Source organism: Typopeltis vanoorti, chromosome 4 (assembly GCF_054136105.1).
Source record: "Typopeltis vanoorti isolate ZY-2024b chromosome 4, IOZ_Tvanoo_1.0, whole genome shotgun sequence".
Classification (NCBI taxonomy): domain Eukaryota; kingdom Metazoa; phylum Arthropoda; class Arachnida; order Uropygi; family Thelyphonidae; genus Typopeltis; species Typopeltis vanoorti.
The window spans coordinates 58,196,522-58,212,263 of NC_143552.1; the positions used below are offsets into that span (position 1 = coordinate 58,196,522).

Genomic DNA, 15,742 nt, shown 5'->3' on the forward strand with positions numbered 1-15,742 from the left:
TATAGTTTCTAGAATCAATGAAGTACTCAACCTTGCTGTTCTACTCTATCATAAAGCTATAAAAGAAATGAAGCCAGCAATAAAAAAATACAACTAAATCCGATTTAAATAAACAGGATTCTGAAAGGAGGAGGAGTCATGAGTTTCTTAGGGAAATGAGATGAGGAAACACTGATGCTAAATGAACTCTGAAAGAGAATAGATTCCAGAGATGAATTGCTGATGATATACAAAAAGTCCTTAATTGCCATAGACAACAAACCTAGAGGGTACGGTAGTATTCGTAACTTAATGTACTCGTATATGGGGACAAAAATGAATTATAAAAGGAAGTAATGCAAAAAAAAAAAAACTGAAACCTAACTAAATCATTTGACAATCCACTTGTTAGTAAATCACATATCTATAGAATGCAGATTATGCCTTCGTTTATGATGAATATGAAGGCTTCATATTACGGAATTATGGCCAAAAGCTGTGAGAACAGTGATTATGTATATTAATTGCGCCTGTTTTTCCGCCGGTTTGCCTATTTTGTGAAAAGGAAATATCAAGTTTTCCAGGAGTTAAAACTCTCCTTCCCTACTCCCACATGAGACCTGTTGAAGAGTCCTCATTAAAGACCCTCATGTTTTACACGGGATTCGAACCCAGGTATTTCCGTCTGAAGAGAACTGTCACGACTGCGCTGAGCACAAAACTCGAAATGTCATCTCAGAAACTTATAACCGAGCTCTTCATTTTTTGTTTGTGATTTATTTCACCATTTCGGTATGAATGGTAATGCATTCGTAGTCCCCGAAAAACAATGTCCTTTATTATTATTATCAGAGAAAACGTTTTAAAATTCTAGAACAAAGCTGAAATTAATTCAATATACTAACATTTATTAAATTAATTCTGTAGTTGGAATTTTAATTTGATTCTTCTCTACATTTTTAATTAGGGATGTAATTAAAGTGTGATTAATGTTTTTGAGAGTTCGGAAACTTAAGAGTAAAAATAACATTCACAATCAAATTTTATTTTTGAAACAGAGTAACAAATTCATTATCGAGTTCTCGACGATTTCGGCCTATTGTTGTTCTGAATGTTGTTGTCGCCACCTAGCATTCCTGACCGCTTCCTCTGGAAGGTAGTACGTAAGTAATCTTCAGATTTATTTCCCTTCAGTTTTGTCCGATGACTGTCAGGTTCAATAATCTTCTGAGAGAAAAAAAAAAGTACTTCAAATGTTATCCCATATAAATTTAATATTTAAAACATATTAGGATTGTAAATTTCTAATTTGTAAATATTTGGCATAGATACTGTAATTTATGCTGATTATTTTAAAAATAAAATGGTAGTATTTAATAGCCGGCTAGATACTTACCACTTTTTTTTTACCCGGATCTGTTCCAGCACCTCTGTTCGAAAAAAAAAAAAATAATAATAATAAAGTATTACAAGTTTTTACTTAAGTTTTGTTAAATGATTTGATTTTTATTAATATTGCAAAAACTAAAGAAATGAAAATATTACTAATATAACTCACACTAGTCAGTTTTTAAATGTATGTGAGGCTGAGGGAAAGGAAGAGGACCAGAATCATGCGTATGTATAATATTACGATCAAACTCTGATTAAAATTACAAGTAGTGTTGATATTTATTCAACATAATGAATACATATTTTTATGTATACATAATGTATATTTAATAAATACATAAATTTAAATATTTAATTTAAATAAGAATAATTTATTATTCTTATGTTATATCCATTTAACTGTGTGGTGTTGAATAATAAATTTGTCAACACCACAATTAAATGAATATAGCAAGAACCTCTTTATAATTCGTCCTCTTCAAGAGAAATACAACATGTATAGAATAACGCTTTTATCTTCCTCCGCAGATAAAACATATCCTACAATCTGAGGTGATTTCCAACAAAATGTAAGGCAGAAAATGGAAGTCCAGGTTTCCATCAATACAACAAAATAAGCAAAAATACCACTCTTCCAGTTTTTCTTTTTCCTGTTTTTTTCCCCTGTCACCTGCATGTTTTTTCCTACCTCCATTCTGCAGAAACCAAATTTTTGCAGGTTAAAAAAAAAAAAAAAAAAAAAAAAAACTAAGACCTAACCATGTGTTTGATGCACTTTTATCTAAATATATTTATATCGTTAGTTCAGCTACTCTTCTAATAGAGTCTTAAATGTAGTTTCTTTAATGTTTGATATTTTCACACTAGTAATTTTCTCATTGCTATACTATTTTAAGTTCACCCTAAAGAAATCATTTGTTTTGCTGATGAAATATTGGTGTTAGCAAGAATATTTCTGAACACACATTAGGTGTACTGTGTGCGCTGATTGTTGATTATACATCACACACACAATACACATTATTTAAAACGTACATACCTAGTTTACGATTAAGTAAAAAAAAAAAAAAACCATGCAAGGCTATGCTATACGATGAGGATATTCAAACAAATTACACGGAATATGATGATCCTTATCATTGTAATCTGTCTATTAATTGCATGTGTTCTCTGTCAGATTTGTCTGTTTGCGATATGAAAACTCCGATAGTTTCCTGAGGAAAGGGATTTTCAGATGAAAAAAAAAAATCTTATTAAAGGTCTTCTCATCCTAGACGAGATTTGAATGCAAGTCTTTTCACACCAAAAGTCAAAGTCGAATAAGCCAATGAGACACATGACGGAAAGTAGAAAAATATTTCTTGTTTTCTCTCGGTTAATATGCTACATTGATCCCACATTCGAAATGTTACAGAACCTATAACACGGTTGTTGTTGAAATCCTCCAAATACCCGATTGAAGTTAGCAGTCAGTAAGGAATAGATACTTGCTATAGGCTGTATTCACAGTTGTGGTTTGCGTACTCCGTTAGTAAAACTGCTTACTTGAGCAAAAAAAAAAAAAAGAGCGAGAGAGAGAGTGAAGTGTGCAAATAGCTCGCCATGTAATAATAATAATAAAGTACTTATTATAGGAACGTATCTTAAACACATGTTTTTCCTAACGAACTTTAGTAACTGTCTTTTTAAACCAGATTTCACACCTTCTTGTCGAATGATTTGTGGCTTGAATATCACTAACAGGCGCATACACATGCGGACCCATGTAGTTGCAGTCATGTAGATCCATGTCGCCGAAATTATGTTTCCATAAAGAATTGTAGCAAGGCAAGTACCAAAAGAGACTATTAATATGTACCGCAATCAGAAGGAACACGAGACACTTGTCATTTGGTTCGAAAGCTCTCGGTTCAAATCTCGTCAAGAAGGGAAGAATCTTTATAAAGACTTTTAAGATGTCAGTTCTCCGATCTCATATGGAAGTAACACATTTTTCCCTCTCTCAGAAAGTCGACTTTAATCCAAAAAAAAAAAAAAAAACAGTAAGGCTAACAAGCTCGGTTGGTTTGGCTGGAATTAAGGCCGAAGTAACTAAGCTTAGGAAATCAGTCTGCATTAATTCTGTTACCTTCTTCTGATTTGTAGCCAGTTTGTTGTGTATACGAAACCCTGCAACTATTGTAGAAGACCAGCTGAGTTACCTTCAGCTGAAAATCGTGTCATGCGTCAGATGGACTCGAAGGAAAGTCAAACTGATAGAAGAATGCGCGCAAACGTGCAATTAATTCAATAAACTGGTTCCATAGGTTTGGTTTCTTCTACTGCAATTCCATCCAGTCCAACCCATCCGATGCCAAATTTCATTAAAATTAGTCCAATGCTTTGAATTTTCCATATTAGGTTTAAGGACTTTGGTAGAAATGATCGATAACTAAGATATTACATTCAAATATCAAATGCTATATATTCGTACTAGAAGTAAAAAAATCCCAAGTTTTCTTATATTTTAAGCACCACATTATTCTGACTTTCGTTTTAATGCATAATGCGTGCTAAGTGTCACTCTTCAAGCATAATTAAATGCGAAGTTGTAATCTTAATTATATTTCCATCTCCAAAGACTACATGTTTCAGCTCCTACAAAATAAGCTACAGCAGTGTAGATTAACATCGCTGCTGTTACGTTATTTATTTCCACTTGAACTTCGATATTCGCCCAGCAGCATCCCATAATTCACTTACGTAATTAACACAAGACAAAGTAACAGCCTAGTAACTGCAATCCAATCTAAAAAGAAGCCAACTCTAGCAAAGCGTTGCGTTGTAATTAAATTTAATGTAATTGAATTATACGCTGCGTGAATACCCATTAAGTTTATAATGAAATGATACGTATTAACCAAACGATGACGTTCACATTTTTCAGTACAAATATTGGATAATACAACTTACCTTGGATAGAGAGTGGCTTCTGCGTTGCTATTTTCAATACTATTCGATACGTTCTTCATTCTGTTTAGGATAAAGGTGAATCTTTCTTGCAGTCGGTCTTGAACGGAATTCATTTGTGCTCGCTGCATCCTACTGCTCATATTAGAAGACACATCCTGAACTGTCTTCATCCATGCAAGCTCCTAATAAACAATATATTAATGTATTAACATCGTTCAATTGTTAGTCTTTAGGTAAAGGAAACGTCAGAACTTATGATATCATAATAAGGATGCTGTTTCAAGTGTTTTCAATTGTTTAAATTTTTTTTTAGAAATTTTCAGTAGAATTTTAGTTTCTCATGGCGCCTTAATCCTTTCAATCAGTTTCCGAGTACATAAAAATAATCCGACGTTTGAATTTCATGAAAGCCAAATAATTCAGTAAAAGCTTAATTTATTCTTGAAATTCTCAAATAAAATTAAATTATGCCACTTCTTTCACTTAGTCTTATTAAATCAAAGAACGTTTGATTAGGCGATTGTAATGTCCTTTGCAACCCGACAGTGCATAAATTTGAATAGCAAACGAATGAGTGAGTGCGTGTGTGTGTGTGTGTGTGTGTGTGTGTGTGTAGTGGGGGTTGAATGTTTCGAAAGAGAGTTGGCCGCCAAATGTACACAACACATGCGAACATAGCCCAGGTGAACGTGTTCAGTATGGAATGTTGTAGAAACAGAATATTTCGTCTAACAACGCTTCATAGTTACTCCACGCTCTATCACTTTATTAATAAATGATTACTCAAAACTGACAACTAGATCTGAATTATTAGCATGTTGCTAGCTTATACTGGTTAATAACATGTATCTATTTGCTAAGGCATAATTAATAACCTTACAGCATCGAACGTTTATTGAAATTCGGTTATCATTTTAGATTTTGTACTTCAACAGAGCTTGAAGCATTTCAAATTTCAAACTGTTTAGTTCATTCATTGATGTATGTGTGAGTGAGCAAAAGACCTTGTCATTTCTGAGTCATTCCTATAAATCAATAAATATCAGAACTATTTCAAGTGCGAAGATTTATTGCAGTGCTGAAGGAACGTTTAAATCACATCTGGTATTCGCAAAAGAGGCGTTACGGCGCTGTTTCATATCCTCACTACTCCAGCCTTTCACAAACATTGCACGACAACTATCAATATATCACATTTAAGCTTCTGTAATCAACCATAATGCGCATTCGTGACAAATTCAACTATTTCCCAGCATCCAGCGTTCTTATAATAATATATCTACGCAGTGAAATAAAATCCGGCATATTTGGACACGATGAAGAATCCCACCCTTTCTATTCCATTGACGTTAACTAGTTGCTTGTGTGTCCTGTGCACATACGATATATCATCTCGACTGTGTGAATATAGTGTTCAGTGGGGCACTAGAAAAAGGTAATGGATGGAGTCGCTGAACATAAAAACAGCACTAAACAGTGTTCACAATACAGTAACGACTGGTGAATGGCTTTAACTTGTCATATTTGACATCAAAATTGTAAAATTGATTATATCGTATTATGTTGTAGGCAACCGTGAGGTTAGTAACAAAGCTGTTATAACGGATTTAAGTTGTTTAAATCCGTTATAACAGCCTTAATAACAATTTCTCGTGGATTTCCACTGCTATACTCCAAAGGTTTATAATTATTTTAATATGTCTTTCGTTTAACGCGTATTATATACACTTGTATATTCATCTTCGTATTTACACATAACAAAATTCTATTAGCAAGTGTATATTATTTCAGATTTACCTACTCTTAAAAAATTCTGCAAAACATTACCGTATCACAGTTTATGGACGTGTGGAGTGAGTTTGATGGGCGAAAGGATTTGTACAAGATGGATGGCTTATATTTGAATGGATAATGGTTTTGGTGTGCGAAGACTGGAAAAAGTGTTGCTCAGCGAAGTGAGAGTGGATGTGCAAAATCAGGGAAACTAGAACTATTAAGGAGGGGGAGGAAGTGGATATGCAGACATCAGTGAGGCAGTTGAGTGTAAGAATATATATAATGTGCCCGAGCCAGTACGAAGGACAAGAAATCAGAATGGGATAGTTAGTATAACGCATCAAGATACGGGTTGGACAAATGGACCTCTGCATTTCATGTATATTAATGCCAGGAGCATTAGGAATAAGAAGGAAGAATTTTTGGCCTTGGTTGACTCTTCCTGGCCACAGGTTGTTGGCATTAGTGAAACATGGCTGACAGAAAATGATATAGTTAGGGGATAGAATGTGTAAGGTATAGTATGTTCAGGAGGGACAGAGAGAATAAAAGGGGGGGGGATGTTATTGATGATAGCCAAGGAGAATAGAAGTTGTATTGCAGGATAGTGAAAAGAGCTCATTTGAGGTTATTTGGTGTGAGATTGAGACTAACGGAACAAAATGTACAGTTGGATGCTGCTATAGACCAGGTGATGGAATAGATGGTGGGGATAGTATGCATAGACAAATTGATGAAATGAGTGGAAGGAGGGTAATTATTATGGGGGATTTCAGCTATGGTAACATCGATTGGAAGGAGGAGAGGACATATGTGAGGAAGGAACTGGATTTTATTCAGTTATTAAGGGATAACTATCTGAGACAGCATGTAATGGGAAATACTTGGGGTTCGAGTGTGCTTCACCTAGTAATAGCATCTGAGAATTTAACTGTAACAAGCATGACCATGTTGCCACCTATTGGTGAGAGTGATCATACGGTCTTGACCTGGGAGGTGGTCAAATGTATGAAATTTTCGATTAAGACAGGGTACATATGGAATTACCGTGCTGGCAAGTATGACAAGCTTAGGAGATTGCTTGGTTCAGTGCCATGGCATGTAAAACTGCAAGGGCTGGATGTTGATAGGGCATGGGAAGTGGTCAAGGAGCATTTGCAGGAGGTTGCGGCTGACTGTATACCTAGAGTCCGAATAGTAAATCAAGTAGGGGTTAAATGGATGAATAACACCATTAAACTTGAGTTGCAAAAAAAAAAAAAAAGAAACAACTGTGGAGGGAATTTAAGGAGAATGGTGACCTGCAGGCACATGAACGGTATAAAGCCCAGGCCAGAAGGGTAACGAGTGTAGTAAGAAAAACAAAAGCGGATTATGAAAGGAAATTAGCCATGCAAGCTAAAGAGAACTTTCAATATGCTGCAAGTAAAAGAAAAACTGTACACATACACGGCAGAATGATTTTAAGGAATGCCGATGGTAGTGAGGTCACTGAATCAGTCGATATAGTGGAATTACTGAGTGAGCACTTTGCAAGAGTATATCATCTAGGTGGTGATATTGTAGGAATGAAGGAACCAACAGCTTATACGGGAATTGTGGTGAATGAAGTGAAGGTGAATAGTCTATTACAAAACCTCAATGTGAATACATCTGTGGGACTGGATGGTATACCAGTTCGTGTCGTACGTGAAGTGACTAAAGAATTGTCAGTGCCCTTGACCATTTTGTTTAATTTGAGTCTCGAGTCTGGGTTAATCCCGAAGGGGGGGAAAGAGGGGAAAATAGTTCCACTGCATAAAGGAGGTTCCAAGACTGCTGTTGCAAATTACCGACCGATCAACATACCAGGAGTGGTTGTCAAGGTCTTCGAGAAAGTAGTCAAGGGAAAAATACAAGAATGGATTGATGATGAGATACTGTATGGGGAGACAGCATGGTTTTATGAAGGGTAGATCATGCCTCAGTAACTTGCTCAGGTTTTATAACACAGTGACGGCCGAACTGGATAAGGGTAATATGTTTACAGTGATACTGCTGGATATGGCTAAGGCCTTTGACAGGATACCACATGGAATTCTAATCCGTAAACTGCAACATATGGGAATGGATATAGGGTTGGTGATATGGATAAGATAGTGGTTGATGGAGAGATACCAGAGAGTAGTTTACTCAGGAGTAAACTCCTCTCTGGTATCTCTCCATCAACAGTCCAAAAGACGGCTTGTGACTAGTGGTGTGCCGCAGGGTTCTGTTCTTGGACCACTGCTGTTTAATTTATTCATTAACGATATAGGGAAGGATCTGAGAGAAACGGTTCATTTGTTCGCTGATGATGCAAATTTGGGTAGGGCAATCGTGAATGTAGAAGATGTTAAAATTTTGCAGGATGATCTGGAGAGATTGGAGGTCTGGGCTAAGGCGAATGGATGTCAATTTAATGTGGCAAAATGTAAGGTTATGCATTTTGGGACGAAAGGATTAGCAGCAGTATATCACATTGGTGGAACTGTACTCCAGGAGATTGATGAGGCCAGGGACTTGGGAGTGTTGGTAGATAGGGAGTTGAAGTTTAGGGGGCACATTGCAAAAGTGGCTAAATCAGCTCATCAAATCACTTGAATGCTGAAGAATACTTTGACGAGCAGAGATAAGCAAGTTATTGTTCCTCTGTATCGAGCCTTGATAAGACCCTATCTCGACTACTGTGCACAGATTCGGTCACCTAGGTTTCTTCTTGATGGGGAGGAGGTTAAGTGGATCCAGAGGCGAGTGACCAAGATGACAGCAGGTCTATAAAATGAACCTTATGAAAACGGGTTGAAGATTTTTGGTTGCAGAAATTGGTTGATAGGCGGAAAAGGGGAGATATGATTGAGACATTCAAATTGCTGAAGGGTTTCTATAGGATTAATTAAAAGGATATTTTTGAGAACAGGACTGGTGGTGGAAGGACTAGGGGTACATCCATGGAAGCTGGGCAGGAGTGTGTTTTTACTTTTAGAGTGGTAAATGAGTGGAATAAGTTGCCAGAGTCTGTTGTGGGTGCTATGACGGTGAATGAGTTCAAGGCAAAGTATGATAGATACTGTGTGAATGTCGAATCGTTGTGATGGACATGATGTTTAGGGCCTCCTCCGATGAGTTTAAGGACTCCTTGGAGTCGCCCGTAATAATAATAATAATAATAATAATAATAATAATAATAATAATAATAGTAATAATAATATTTTTAAATTCTAGGCGAGTAATACCAATAGAAAATGTCTGCAAAGCTGGTCTAAAATGATCTACTTACGTTAGTGGCAAGTCTGTTCATCATCTCTTGAACACCTGTTCCTAAAGTTCCAAATACCGTTTCTGATGCTACCTTCTTCAGTTTACGTTTAAGACTTCTATATTCTGGAGGCTGGAAACAAAGGACATTAAAACTATTATGCTCATAATAGCGTTAATATGATAAGGCTTTACAGTGATCATAACATAGGCTAGTTTGCGTAAATTATAGCGCATTAACTTCATAATCAGGAATAAATATAACACTAGTCTACTAATTAATGTTTTATTTGATTAGTCTTTTGCTTCCTTTTTTCGAATTTTAAATCTTTTAAATCTGTTAATTCAGTATGCTCATACCATAGAAAAAACTTATTTTTAAATGTAACCGAAATATTTTATTAAAGAACCTTTTGAAGTATAATAAATGTTTGTGTGTTGGCCCACAAAATTATTAGCATTACTTCAAATATATAACTAGTTTTCCAATACACTGGAATAACGGATAAGCAGTCAACCTGAAAGGATGAACAGTCAGATTTCAGAGGGGAGAAAAGGCCCTCTTAATCTTTAAGAGTTTGAGAAACTCTTCTAAAAAAGTTCAAAACTAACTAATTTCATAATAGTTTAATATATTAATTAAAATTTGTTTTACAGTATGATCAAAAAAATTATTCACTATAGACTCCTTGTCATTCTGTAGTTATTATTTCTACGACGAACAAAAGCCCAACGAAGCTAACACGAGAATAAGAGAATTTTTTTTTTTTTAATTGCAGCTTTGAATATGTTTTCATGTTTTCACTTAAATCTCCGTGTTCGGAATTTATGGACGTCAAACATTTCCATCCATCATTCATGTAAAATTTCTTATGAGATCTGATATGCTGGGTACTTGACTGAAATTTCAGCTTTTCTTGTTTTGAGTTTCAATGCAAGTACTATTTTATCTCGTCTGATGTTTCGTGAAATCTGTGTGAGTTTCATGATATTATTGCATAAAATTAATACTGCTCGTTAATGATCTATTTTCACATGTATCATAGGAAGCAAAATGTGCAACTAGGATTTCAATCTCAATGAGCACTTTGAGATGTAGTAAAATACGACGTTCGTGATAGGATCCATCATCAGCAAATCGGATGGAATGAGGTGGGATAATCATCAAATTTCCAAGAGTAGGATTCCTGTGGAAGAAATAGCTCTGGAAGCGCATAGAGTCATTGGCCATTCAATGTAAAAGTGGCGTATTGCTGAGCTATACTATTCACTTCCCAGAAAGCATAAAGCATGTGTTTCAAAAGCAGACGAGGTGCGGGGTTGAAGAACTACTTTTGAGTTGGCGAACTTTGTGACGGAATTTAGAAAAATATTTTGTAAATAATGTTTCATCCGCATCGAAGAAAACAAACAAGGAGCCATTACTTTTAGGCAAGCTTTCGCAAACAGGTTTCAACTTGTTTCGTCTTTATTTTATTGAAGATATTTCATGATATGCACTTATACTGGTTGAGTTAATTGACCCCTCAAGAACTAATGTGTTGCTGAATACTGTTTGCATTTAAATTAAATATAGCGACTTGATGATTTAAGTTGAAGCTTTTTGATGTCATTGCTCCTGTCACCTAATTCAAATTCCAGAGACAACGAAGTTCTTTGTACATTTTCTTTCTCGCTTGGAATTGTATTCTTTGTTGTTGTTAACCTAAAACTGTATATTTTCTTCTAGAACAACCACTTTAATTTATTTCTTAGATTAGGTTGTGTGTTACTTTAGAAGAAAATCCGTAGTTTTAGGTTCAGTTAGTCTGCTGTTATGTTTCTTAACCTTTTTTTTTTGGGAGGGGGGGTTATGAGTATTCGTTGTTAACAGATAAACGTCTATGTTTGTAGGATGCAGTTTAAAGGACTCAGTTATTTTCCCCACAATTAGATCATTTAAGGTTTGTGTAAATAAATTTTATTAGTCATTCAGTTACGAGCTCTGAAAATTCCAATATGCAAAATTCCGATTTTTGTTATTAAATATTGTTCATTGTCTATTTTTAATTACTTCTCAAGACTAAAGTGTTTTCCAAGATTTCTATATTAAAGAGTATAAATTAAGAAACATAATTAGGCAAAACGATAAAAATGAACCAAAAATAAGAAAACTTACTTCTGAAAATGTCTTGACCTTTCTCGTTTTTGGTGTGCAGCTTATGTCTATACAGCTCTGCAACTCCTATAAAAGAAGATAAGAATAATTGCATATTTACAATTATTTGCAAAATAACAAATTATAAATTTGCTATTTTTTAAGCTAATGAAATCTAGGATTCTGATAATGCAATGATGTACGCAGTAAAGGGTTCAACTACCTTGTGCTTGTTAAAAGTTTATTTTCCACTTGGTTAGAGTATAATAAATTTAGTTTAATCCTTTATCCAAGTGTGAGCAAACAAAGTTTGCGCCTGAAAGTATCTTCAGGACTGGGTTAAGATGGTACACCACCAGGGCAACTCGTTGCAAAGGTGGAGCAAGCTACCAGCACGCCTATCACAGTATCTCCTATAATGCAAAACACATCTCCTTGCGGATATGTCTAATGTTATGCATTAAGGGAAGGGTCACTACCCAGACTAGTTTCGACCTTTATTGAGGTCTCTTCAGTGGGAGCCAGGCCCAAGTGGAGATATCAGGCAGAAGCATTAGTAGGTCATCTCTACCTATAGGAATTGCCAATTGGTGTGCCACCCTTTTTTAATAATTTACTGACCTACTAATGCTTCTGCCTGATATCTCCACTTGGGCCTGGCTCCCACTGAAGAGACCTCAATAAAGGTCGAAACTAGTCTGGGTAGTGGCCCTTCCCTTAATGCATAACATTAGACATATCCGCAAGGAGATGTGTTTTGCATTATAGGAGATACTGAGATAGGAGTGTTGGTAGCTTGCTCCACCTTTGCAACGAGTTGCCCTGGTGTTGTACCATCTTAACCCAGTCCTGAAGATACTTTCAGGCGCAAACTTTGTTTGCTCACACTTGGATAAAGGATTAAACTAAATTTATTATACCTTGTGCTTGAGAAGCAAATATACTTCTCTCTCTCTCTCTCTCAAAACAGAAGTACGATAGTCAGTATACTTTTTATTAGATTTTTGACATGAGATTTTCCATTGCTGTAAAAAGTTTAAAAAAATTACAACTTCTTAAAGAAAACGAGATTTCATGAATTCCTCATCCATTCACCTTACGACAATTCTTATATATACATAAAAAAATCAGCTAACGCCTTTTATTCCCTTATAGGGAGTAGGCGAGACCTTTATACCCTATCTAGCTTTTGGAGATTGAGTGGGCAGTTCAATCTCCACCGGTAGCCAATCAGAGATAGCTGGCCCATGTCTATCACTAATTACAGCAGCCACCGATGAAGAGGCTGGCAGACAAGTGCTGCCATCTCTTGGTACCAAACCCTAACAAGATATGTTACTGTCTGAAATAATGTGGGTACTACGGTCGATTTTCTTGAGTTTACGGAACGAAAAACCCGAGCTTCCGGGAGGAAAAACCCGTTTGTCTGTGCCAGAGATCGACTAACTCGGGAATCGGCCGAAGAAAGGCTTAGAAAAAGTTCCTCCAGTCGGTGACTAGACTTTATATATATATATATATATATATATATATATATATATATATATATATATATATATATATATATATATATATATATATATATATATATCTGCAACTCCTATAAAAGTCAAACTCCTTTATTAAGAAATATTTTTCCATGTTTAAAAAAGTCTTTTTATTTGCTAAAAACTATGCTATTAAAAAACAGGTAAGTTCTAGTGATCACATTTTAATAGGTTATCAAACTCACCTCAATTTCCTGGCGTTTATTCTTATGGTCAGAAATCACTTGAGCTGCTGTTCTTGAAAGCTCTTCAATCATTGCTTGTAACCATTTCAGCTGCTCGTAGATATCCCACAAAGATTCATCTTCTTGTTCCTGTATTGAGTATTAAAATTAAGTTCATGAATTGAAAGCTCTAATATGCTTCCTTCAGATAAAAATGTTTTATATATAAAAATAGAGATAAGAGAAGATACTACTGTTTCTACGATCTTGATGCCCATGATAATTTACAAAAGTCAGCTTATTCACAAGACTACTAATAAAGAACCTTTTGAACAAAATTAGCTATAAAGAACCTTTGTAACTAATTTTGTGATATGTAAGGGGTTTGTTTATTATGAAACTTATGGTTTTTCTCACCTCTGGCTCGATTTCACTAACTTTTCCACCAGCAATCGCCGCAACCCTCTGTGCTAATTTATTCAAATCAAGACTCAGACCGTCGAGGCGTTCCTTGAGACGAGTTATTTCTTCAGCAAGTTCATCTGCTATTTGTTTCAACTGGTCTAGTGATGGACCTTCTTCGAGTTTGCTGACGCGTTCATTTAGATCAGCTAACTACAATAATAATAATAATAATAATAACAACAATAATAATAATAATAATGAACATATAATACTTTGCAATAGATAATCTCCTGACCGTATTATTCACAGCTCTTTAAAAGTACCCTACATCACCCTCCCCCCCAAAAAAAGGGAAAGAAGAAAAACTACTTGACAAATAAATTAACCAATTAATAATTATTTAACGATGCCATTGGTGACGATAGTTTGTAGAAAATAAAGGCTGGTGCAAAAACTTGCCAGATGGCTTTCTCATAGTGTAAATTATTCTCGTCTTGAATAATATACCGAATACATCGTAAAATGAGTTATAGATTTTTTTTAAATGTTTTTTTCGTGAAATCGTTGGAAGACTGACTAGTTGAATTCCGTGATCAGCAATATTGTTTTCAATGTGACATTGAAGGATTTGAAATTTAAACTTACTAAATATAATATAGTATCAGAGGGAGTTTCAGTTAAAGATGTAACTATTCTGCCTAAAGTTGGTGACGGTGATCATGCGGTACTCACTTGGGAAGTGACTAAGTTTATGAACGCTCCATTCAGAAAAGGTTACATGCTAAACTACAAAGCAGGAAATTATGGCCAACTGAGGAGTATACTGAGTTCAGTGGAATGGGATCGGTTGATGGATGGAAAGAATATCGACAGTGCATGGGAAGCATTTAAACAGTACTTAAATGATACGATATCAGAATGTGTCCCGAGAGTTCGAAGAATAAATAGAGAAGGAGTCAAATGGATGTGTAATCTTATTAAGCAAGAGATTCATAAGAAAAAGATGATGTGGAAGGAATACCGTGTGTGTGTGTGTGTGTAAGGATGATGTCTGTTATGAAAATTATAAGAAGCAGGCTAGAATAGTCACACTGTTGTACGGAAAGCAAAGCCTGTGTATGAAAAGAAACTGGCTCTGAGTGCTAAAGACAACCCACAAGAATTCTATCGATATGCTGCAAGTAAAAGAAAGAATGTATATGAAAGAATAACTCTTCTAAATGCAGATGGTGTGAGGGTAACAGATGTAGAAGAGATTGATCAACTAATGAGTGTCCATTTTGTTAAAAGCTATCAACCTGGTGTATGCAACATTGAGTTCACTACTACCTTTTCACTGCATGGAGAAACTCAGGTATATGAGGAAGATGTATTAGAGATGTTGCACAAACTGAATAAGAATTCAGCAATAGGACTGATGGAGATCAACACGTGTGTGCTAAAAGAATATTCAGCTGAAGCTATTCCTTTGATCAGGCTGTTTAATATGAGTCGCAGAGTATTCCGCAGGAATGGAAAGAATGTATGGTAATTCCATTGCACAAGGATGGTTGCAAAGACCGATGTATCCAACTATCGACCAATTAGTATATTAGTATCTCAGGAGTGGTGGTGAATATTTTGGAAAAATTGCTTAGGGCTCGCATTCAGAAATGGGTTGACAGTGAATCTCTTCATTGCAATGAGCAATGAGCAACATGGGTTTACTAAGGGAAGGTCATGTTTTAGCAAATTGCTCACATTCTGTAACAATGTTACCATTGAACTAAACAAGGGGAATGGATACACCATGATACTTTTGGATTTTGCTAAGGCTTTTGACAGAATTCAGCATGTTAGACTGTTGCATAAATTGGAGAATATGAGTTTGGATTATAGAATATTAGCGTGGATAAGAGGATGACTTACTGACTATCAAAAAGTGTCATGAGGGGATGTGAGTCTGCAAGATTTAAGATAACCAGCGGTGCACACAAGGATCAGTGCTTGGTCCACTGTTATTCAATATGTACATTAATGATACTGGGAAGGATTTGACAATCGACATACAGCTATTTGCTGATGATGCAAATAGAGGTAGGATTATCAGGAATGCTGCTAATGATGTGCTCACA

At 35.5% G+C, this 15,742-nt stretch overlaps 1 protein-coding gene across 1 annotated transcript in view; it reads right to left on the reverse strand.

The window, feature by feature from the left end:
- Positions 1-1,003: 1,003 nt before the first annotated feature.
- Positions 1,004-15,742, reverse strand: part of LOC150107338 (uncharacterized) — a 47,863-nt gene continuing 33,124 nt past the window's right edge. Inside the window, exons 7-13 of the mRNA XM_090391803.1 lie at positions 13,641-13,838; positions 13,245-13,373; positions 11,534-11,599; positions 9,398-9,508; positions 4,324-4,505; positions 1,376-1,409; positions 1,004-1,206 (exon numbers count right to left, since the gene is read on the reverse strand). Of these exons, the coding sequence (XP_090247929.1) occupies positions 1,051-1,206; positions 1,376-1,409; positions 4,324-4,505; positions 9,398-9,508; positions 11,534-11,599; positions 13,245-13,373; positions 13,641-13,838 (876 nt within the window). The 3' untranslated portion in view covers positions 1,004-1,050. The remainder of the gene's footprint in view (positions 1,207-1,375; positions 1,410-4,323; positions 4,506-9,397; positions 9,509-11,533; positions 11,600-13,244; positions 13,374-13,640; positions 13,839-15,742) is intronic.